Source organism: Silene latifolia, chromosome 10 (assembly GCF_048544455.1).
Source record: "Silene latifolia isolate original U9 population chromosome 10, ASM4854445v1, whole genome shotgun sequence".
Taxonomy (NCBI): Eukaryota; Viridiplantae; Streptophyta; class Magnoliopsida; order Caryophyllales; family Caryophyllaceae; genus Silene; species Silene latifolia.
The window spans coordinates 14,395,828-14,405,110 of NC_133535.1; the positions used below are offsets into that span (position 1 = coordinate 14,395,828).

General features: G+C 35.4%; 1 protein-coding gene across 1 annotated transcript; it reads left to right on the forward strand.

Moving 5' to 3' along the window:
- Positions 1–1,700: 1,700 nt before the first annotated feature.
- On the forward strand, positions 1,701–2,561 carry LOC141607145 (RNA polymerase II C-terminal domain phosphatase-like 4). Its single transcript, XM_074426504.1, has 2 exons — positions 1,701–1,947; positions 2,095–2,561. The coding sequence occupies exons 1-2, from the start codon at positions 1,701–1,703 to the stop codon at positions 2,559–2,561; spliced, it is 714 nt and encodes a 237-aa protein (XP_074282605.1).
- The last annotated feature ends 6,722 nt before the right edge of the window (positions 2,562–9,283 follow it).

Sequence of the window (9,283 nt, forward strand, 5' to 3'; positions counted from 1 at the left end):
GGGCCAAATAAGATGACAAATTGACAATCATTAGTTATTAGTTACTAATTTTGAATTATGATGATTAAAATTAAAATAATTATGATTAAATTAAATAATTTTTAATTTATGAAAAGTTTAGGATACTATGATTTAAAGTAAGATTTTTTTTTAAACTCACTGGAGGATTCTTAAAAGTATTAAAAAATATAAGCATGTGTATATTCTAACCTTAATTAGTCAGATTTAAAACTTAATTAGTCAAATTTAAGTAACTAATCAGCATGTTATATATTATTTAAAAGCTAAAATCGTAACTGAATAAATATCCTAAGATGTAGGCTTTAAAATCTAGAAAAATAAGTTGTAAACAAAATTTTAAGATGGTATAAGCTGTACACGAAATTTCAGGATGATTTATTTTGAGTTAGGAAACATCATATATTATTGCCGTTATTAAAGTTTGAGATTTCGTATTATATGTCTAATTGACGACTTGATTAGTTAGTTTGTATAAATGGATAGCAGTTATATATTATATATTTGTATAAATGGCAAGCAATATTAAATATATCATACCTAGTTGATTAAATATATCCCGAATATCTAGGCTTCAGTTTAAGAAACTGTATCATATTTGTTAGAAATCTAGCAAATGACACGTGGCGTATGAGTATATGTTGACACGTGGCGATTAAATAGGCTGTTGGTTGTTGCTTTAATATAATATATGATATGATTTCAGTAAATTTTGTTATCTGGGAGAGACTAGTAGAGTATTGTAAATCGGAGATAGAAGTGGTTAAATGCGGGATTGAGTTGGATACGGTTAGACCGGTCGAATATTTTGTAACCAATGAGTAGGTTCGCGGGTTATTGACGAGTTTGGTCAATCTTTGTAAACTTACGCAAATGCTTTGACTATTGTTCGCTAATTTTGCAGATGGATGGACTAAGGGTGTTAATGAGACGAGATAACTCACGAGCAACTCGAGCTCGGCTCGGTCAAAGCTCGGCTCGGGGTCGGGATCGGCTTGAGAGCTTAACGAGTCAAGCCGAGCTAACGTTGGCTCGGCTCGAACTTGTATAATTAGATAAATATTACTCATATTTTATAAATACATTTTTTCACGATTATATATTTGTATCACACATAGAAAATGTCTCATTGATTTTCCAATATTTGTATATAAAGCCGTCAAGCTTTTTTATTGAAATATCGATTAAAAAAATGAAAATTCAACAATTAAATATAAGGTTGAATTGAGCTCGAACTCGCGTTAAAACTCGCAAGCTTGATAACGAGCACAATTTTTGCAAGCTCGAGATCGGTTCGAGCTCGAGTTTTACTTTATGATGAGCGCAAGTCGAGTGAGGCCAAGCTCGGATTCGGCTCGGCTCGTTAACACCCCTAGATGGGCGACTCGGGAATAGCTGTAATCGGAGATGGGCTCAATGGTCATGCACTCCTTGACTCCTATGATTAGGTGGGCTAAATTATACGGGCTATTCATTAAACTTATGTTGGCTCATGGAAATAAGGAAAATCTTAGGTTAATATATAATTTCCAAAAAAGTGTGCAACTTTCCTAAAACGAAATCGTTATGTATTGTTGTATATTCCATGCCTCGTTTCCTATATAAAGGAAACATGTACCACAGAAAATCATACATCAAAAATATTTTGATTTTGTGAATCAAAAAAGAGTTTTAAAGAGAGAATGAAAGAAATATTAGCAGCTCTAAGTAACGGCGAGGAAGAAGCATGTCTACATCTGGCTTTCCTCAAGAACAATCGATGCGCCGTTTGCAAGAAGTCCGTCGACTATAACATTCCCGCCACTCTTCTCTTTCGCTACATCTCTCCCGACTTATACCTCACTGTAGACGCTATTCGGCGTCTCCGTGACCTTGATCTTGATAAACTCTTGCTCCGTAAGAAGCTTCGTCTTGTTCTTGATCTTGATAGTACTCTAGTTCACGGCATCCAAAATCAAAATAATAATCAAAATCAAAATAATGTCATGAAGAAGAAGAAAAACAACAACAAGTCCAAGTTGTCACCGTCTACGTCATCATTATCGTCTAATGATGACGTTTACAAAATCTTGCAAGGGGGGTTTTCCGTCAAGTTAAGGCCGGGTGTTCGTGATTTCCTCAAAAAGGCTGCCGAATTGTTCGATTTAACCATGTACACAAAGTCGAGGGAAGATTACGCTAAGGAGATTGCCAAAATACTTGAATCCGGCCTGTTTCGCTTTTCAAGGGTCATCGCTGAGGAGAAGTTTACCAAGAAAGGTACAAAATCTCTCGAGTTCGTCTTATCCCATCAAGAAGTTACGTTAATTGTTGACGATTTAGCGGATGTTTGGGCGACTGCAGATCAACGCAACGTCATCAAAATTCAACCCTATAAGTTCTTCAAAGACGACGGGGAAGCCCCTCCTTCGGAATTTGATGATCAAGACCTAGCTAGGGTTTGGAGTATCTTGAAGAATGTTCATACTAGGTTTTTTGATCAAAATAACCAAAATAACGTTGCCCGTAGAGATGTTAGACAACTACTTAGAATAATAAATTAAGATGATTGATTCAAACCCTAGTTACAAAGGTACGGTTTGTTATGTTGGATCGTCTGTGTCTTGAATTTGTTTGTCGCCCCAGAAACCTAAACGGTATCTGTATTAGGTCTTTTCTAGGTCATTCTGTATTAGGTCGAGTTTATTATATAAACTTTCTAAGTTTTTTCCCACATAAATCTGCGCGTTTTTTGTTTCTTTATTGTTATTTATTTATCTTTATCACTTCTGTTATAACAGTTTCAATTGATGTTTGTTTCAATTGAAATGCTCCGACGTGTCCATCCTTGGACTAGTGACTGCAATCTCCTAACGTTTAACTGTGGATGAATTAAGATATGACAAATGATCGAGTAGTCTTAATAAACCTTGTTTCCAAATTGATACAACATTACCCTAATGATCGCATCCGATCCATTGCGCTTATGGCAAGAAGCGTTGGAGGTCCGACAACCTTACATCGTGTTAAAAACATAAACAACTATCTATAAACGATTATAACGAAAATTATCAGTGATCAGCATTATATGAAGTTGAAAAAATTATTACAACCAATCAAAGACAGCATTGATCATCAAATGTTATTGTAATTATTTGATCCTAATAAATTAAATCATTAAATTGAGGAGGATAGTCTATTAGTCTCTAGGTATCGTGAAGCCAATTATAGATGATTTATTTTTTATATTGTTAGACCGTTTATAAATAGATGATTTATATTGTCAGATACGTATATGGGCCAAACAGTGTACTTCGCAAACCCAACAAGATCGAGCATTTCGAGCCTCATATGCACGGTCTTTACTTCTCGTCTTCACAAATTGATTATGAACAAATACAACTTATAAAGTCCGCTAAAATGATAGACCATACGTAAGGGTATTTGAGGGTGATATACGACAAGTCGACAATAACACAAAGTAGATATTCATTATGCAAAAATAATGAAATTTGACATTAATGTGATTTTATTAATTAAAGAACACTAATAATTTGTCTATGGATAGATAGACAACCAACGTAAATAATGTTTCCTACTATCACCATACACATTACACTAGGTGATTTATTCATACGACTAATAATTTTTCTTACTAATTACTATCACCATGCACTACCTAGGTGATTTATTCATATTTATCCTATAATAAAAACTCCTAATGCTTAAGAAGAAGTCGGGGCAGAGGCGGCAGAGCAGTATTGGTTAACAAGCCTTACGACAAGTGGGGCCTTGACGTTCTTAAGAGCAGAGCAGCAACCAGAACTCATAGAGGGCTTGTGAGTCGACAAGAATGAACGGAAATCATCCACGCAAGGACTCAAGTTACCGTGGGCTGGAACTTGAGGACCGGAAATTGGTGGTAGAGACGGGAAATGTGGGTGTGGAAAGTGAGGATGATGAAAATAAGGGAGTGGCATGAAATAAGGGTGGTGTCTCAAAAACCATTCTTGTTGATTATATAAATCGTTCTGTGTTTGTGCATTATCGTATTGTTGTTGTTGGGCAAAAGCAACAGATGATATGGCTAGGATAGCCAGGACTACCATCATTGTCTTCATTGTTTTGTTTTCGAGTTTTTTTGAACACGGTTAGAGTTGAATGCAAAGGTTTGGAGGTGAGTTTTTGGAAGAAGGGTTTAGATGGTATCAGGGGCGGATCTAGGTGAGAGGCTATATGGGCTCCAGCCCAACCTGTTTCAAAGAATAAAATTAATCACATTACTAAACATGCATTGTTGTAGTGTAGCTAAGTTGGTCAGAGTAGCAACGTGAAGAATTTGTTTCATTGTTCACAGTGATGGGAGTTCAAAACCCACAACTGTCATTTTTAATTTTTCCTTTTTTGAGGGATCACTACCTCGAGACATCCACCTCTTTAAGAATACAAAAATATTGTATTCTAACAACCTTGAGACATTTAGTTTTTTTTTCTTTTTTACTATGTTAATTTTTTACTAGAATAACAGTACTTGTATCATTGAAAAGAATTGAAGATAAGTTTATAAACAAGCATATACTCCGTATTTTGTAATATTTAATCATATATTTTAATAAGATAATATTTATACGGTAATTATCCAAAAAAAAAAGGTTGTGCACTTGTGCCATCACTCGTAAGTGCAGCTATGTCAGTATATGTGCAACTCCAATTTTACGGGTTGTCTGTTTCACATGTCTAATCACCACGGATGTCAACCTAGCCCAACCTACTTCTCAATCCTGGATCCGCCCCTGGATGGTATATTATATAGTAATTGGAAGGGAGTGTTTAAGATGAAGTTATTATGTTAATAGGGTTGGTCTTCTAATCAAAAGATTAAATTTTACATAAATAAATTAAATTGGTGATTGATTTGCAGTTAGGTTGCAGACTTGTAGATACGTTTTCAATTGATAATTAAGATAAGCTGAAGATTAATTAACAGCTACAAGATTAAGTAGTTGCTTAAAAAAAAAAGCTAAAAGGTTAAATTATCATCAGAAGAATTCTGATACAAATTTACAGCTATAGTAATCTTGATTGATAATATTTTTTAATTCCAGTGTGTGTTATTGAGTTGTGAGAGGATGGAGTCTCGGTAGGGAATTTTCGACAAACTAATTAAGCAGAGAAAAATGCTAATATAAATTGTTTTAATTAACTTTTATGAGAGAGATCTCTCACTAACACTAATGCATGAGAGACCGTCTTTTAAAGAATTTGTGATACAAAGTATATATATTCTCCGTATGTGTAAAACTAAGTACTAATGACCAAAATGTACCTACGCGCAATTAGTTCCAGCGAGTATAATAAGTTATGTTGCGAGAGTATGATGTATACAACAGATTTACACGAGACTTTTGAGGTAGCAAATGCTGATTCACTGATTGTAAACTGGGATGTTATCTTAATTTCAATGACAGGAGTTTAATCAGAGTCGAAATTGAATGTTTAGTTTAAAAATACTTGAGCCAAACTATTAAGTTTCACAGAATCACGGTTGTAACATAAATTTACAGTCAAACATGGACCTGCTTAAGGTTTTGTTAATACTGAATTGTTTAAAAATTACGGAAAAGATTACTACAACATTATCCCATTGCCTTAAACCAATACGTCTATTTTCCGCACTCAGGTCCAAAGACACGTTCATTATCATGGGAGATGCAGAAGTCTACTTAATTGAAGTGACCATGCAAACTAAACATGAAAAACATGCAGATCTATCAGTGAAGATGCTAGTAATTTGTTTACGGTTTTATGAGGATTGTAAAAACGCTACTGTAGGAATTAGGAAGTTGTGAGTTAGTTATGAGTTGGTTGGTTGTCAGAAGTTGTGAGTTTGTTATTTGTCGAACCGACTAATTTATGAAAAATTCTAATGATTTTTCACATGCTTCCATCCTAAAAATAAGTTTATAGATGTAACTATAACAACGACCTTTACATGGTTTAATATACCTGTATTCACCAGCGCTTTAAGAAGGATAAACTACTGTATGTGTCCATAACTCCATAAGAGATGCAAAAAACAATACAATCATATACTATCTATAATATTAGTATTTAAATTTTAAAAATTAAAATGAACAACAGAACTTTGGATGGGATAGTTTTAACCGTTAACAATAATAATAGGATCATTGCAATTGATTTGTCACAAAGCAACTATGTTAATTAGGGCTAGTCGGAAGTACGGAGCCTTACGAACAAATTCATATTCATATACTACTGAGTATTCCTTCCATACATAACTGTAATGATAACGGGCTTTTACCCGTCATTGTTTGGTCTAAACCATCCGGTAATCCGAACCACATTGGGCCAACTAATCCGGATTTCGGGGCGTGTCCAAGGATTACGGTATTTAAACCCCTCCCAATCGCAGTTGTGGGGGATCGATCCGCAGACCTCCCTACCCGTCATTGTGATTTGTGAGGTAATGGTCTTAATTATGAACCTTGAATCCTTGATCAGTTACAATAAAAGTTACGATAAAACATCCAACATTGAACATGAATCATATCATTAAATGATTAAATTAAATAACTATAAATTTAACAATAACGACATAACTGATAACTCGTCTCACTCTAATTATTATAGTAAAAAGACTAGCTAGAGTATATAATAAGTAGCTACCAAGCGAAAATAATAACGTTTCCTAATATCACCATGCATTAGCTACGTGATTTATTCAACTACGGAGTATATTATTACTGTAATGAAAACTCCTAATTTAGATTATAATAAACTTGATTAATACAATGCTTAAGAAGAACTCGGGGCAGAAGCGGCAGAGCAGAATTGGGAGACAAGTCTTTGGACAGGCGGGATCTTGACGTCCTTAAGGGCAGAACAACAAGCAGAACTCATGGAGGGCTTGTGAGTCGACAAGAATGAACGGAAATCATCGACACATGGACTCAAGTTACCGTGGGCTGGAACTTGAGGAGCGGACGTTGGTGGTAGAGACGGGAAATAATGTGGATGTGGAAAGTGAGGATGATGAAAATAAGGGTGTGGCATGAAATAAGGGTGGTGTCTCAAAAACCATTGTTGTTGAACATACAAATCATTTTGTGGTTGTGCATCAACTTCTTGTTGTTGAGCAAAAGCCACAGATGACAGGGCTAGAATAGCCAGGATTACCATCATAGTCTTCATCTTTTTTCGGATTTTTCGGGTTTTTGAGGTTTGTAGCTTGAGGGCTAAGGTTGGTTGCAGAAGTTTTGAAGTGTGTTTTTGAATGGAGGGATTAGAGCGGTTTGTTTATATAGTAATTGAAAGGAAGTGTTTGACGTGAATTATGTTATGTTAATTGAGTTTGTCTTCTAATGATATTCCGTTCATCAATTCAAAAAGAAAATATTATCTTAATCAATTTATTAGTAGTGATTAATGCTTTTTTTTTTACGCTAGGATAAATTTTCGATCTCTATTCGTTGATGAATTGGTTAAGCACTAAAATTATACAAATATAAGGTTCATATGGGATAGGAGTTTGAGATGATCAAAATAGCTTTTTGGATGGATTTTTGCAAGCTAATGACAAAGACAATAGTAGCACAATACTCAAATTTCCTATGACAGCCGAATCTATTTTTTACATTAGCCTTCATTAATAATAGTAAGTCTTGTTTAAGACAGCAAATAGATATCATAGATCAATAAAAGACATATCGAATAAAAGAGACCTCTCACTTGATGTATCTTCTTACGATTAAATTAAAAGATGCTCATAATTCTGACCCGTTTTCCGAAAAGCCAAATCACTAAAAGTTTTCTAAGACCGTCTTACACATAAGACCGACCCATAATGTAAATAACCCCCAAATTGAATAATTTCGGTTGAAAACATGTGATTGACGATGGGCTTCTCCTAATTTAGGACAGTTCTATAGTATAAATTGCTCGTAGCAAAATGGTGATTTTAGGCCGCAAGATGATGAAGAACCCAATAAGATTATCGACCTTAAAATGACTGATTATTGTATGAGACTGTTCTTTATGATCGAACTGATCGATAATAGCTGTTAGGGTGCAAACCCTTGTCCCACATCGGTAGAATAAAGATGGAAGATCATCTTTATAAGTGTCTACAAAATATAATAGTACGAGGCCTTTTGGGAAGGAGCCCAAGAGTAAATCCGTGAGGGCTTGGCCCAAAGCGGACAATATCGTACTATTATGGGTTGTGGACACAGATGCAGCAGAGGCCCAACACGGGATATTCACGCTTCCGCACAACAATAGCAATAACCAAAAACTTAACTAAAATAATCCCGTATTCTTATTCTTATTCTTATTGGTAACTTACTTCATTTGTAAGAAGTGCTTGTGCACCACAATGGCACAATTACAAATTGGTAGTATTAAAATGTAAGTTGCATGCGTTGACTTCATTTTTCTAGTCTGCAATTGGAAAAAAAAGGATTATCTACAATCTACAATTCTGTATTAATGAAGAGTTCAACACCCTAAATAGTAAGAAAAATTGAAAACCGTCCTCTTTCACCTAAATTTAGTCAACCAAACGAAATATCATCAAAGATTTAGGTGAAGGAGTATAGCCTTTCGAAATGACTAAAAAATTTTCCGAAAGAAAAATATATCAAACTTGGGGATAGACTTTGTGGTGTAACACTCACATTTACAACTAATAATACAAGTGTAATACCAAGGCAACGTAATATTATAGTACTACTAGTAGTATTAAGTATAGGAAAAGGTTCAAATTTCTTGTACAATGGCTACGTGTTTGCTATAAAAGCTTCCAATTTTATCAATCACTAATCACTTTGCATTATATTACTACAAAGAAATTATGGATGAACATTCGGGGAATGAATTTTCAGAGGCAGGCTCGGAAATGGGTCAATCGGGCTCACAAATGGAACAATCAGGCCAACAAATGGGTCAAGCCGCCCCCTTGATGAATAATGTCCAGGTGGGCTATCAAATGAGTTATATGGGCCAGCAAATGGGTCAAGCAAACCCGCAAATGGGCCAGGTAACCCCCCAGATGGGCGGTCAGGCGAGCTATCAAATGAGTCATATGGGCCAGCAAATGGGTCAAATGGGCCTTCAAATGGGCCAGGTGGCCTCTCAAATGAATGGTCAGGCGGGCTATCAAATGAATCATATGGGCCAGCAAATGGGTCAACCTGGTTCGCAAATGGCTCAGGTGTCCCCCCAAATGGGTGGTCAGGCGGGTTATCAAATGAGCCATACTAGCCCG

Bases quoted from the DNA above. Each gene is read 5' to 3' on its own strand.
- LOC141607145 (XM_074426504.1), top strand. From the start codon at position 1,701: ATGAAAGAAATATTAGCAGCTCTAAGTAACGGCGAGGAAGAAGCATGT. The intron at 1,948-2,094 runs GTACTCTAGTTC...AAATCTTGCAAG, and splicing joins TCTTGTTCTTGATCTTGATA to GGGGGTTTTCCGTCAAGTTA.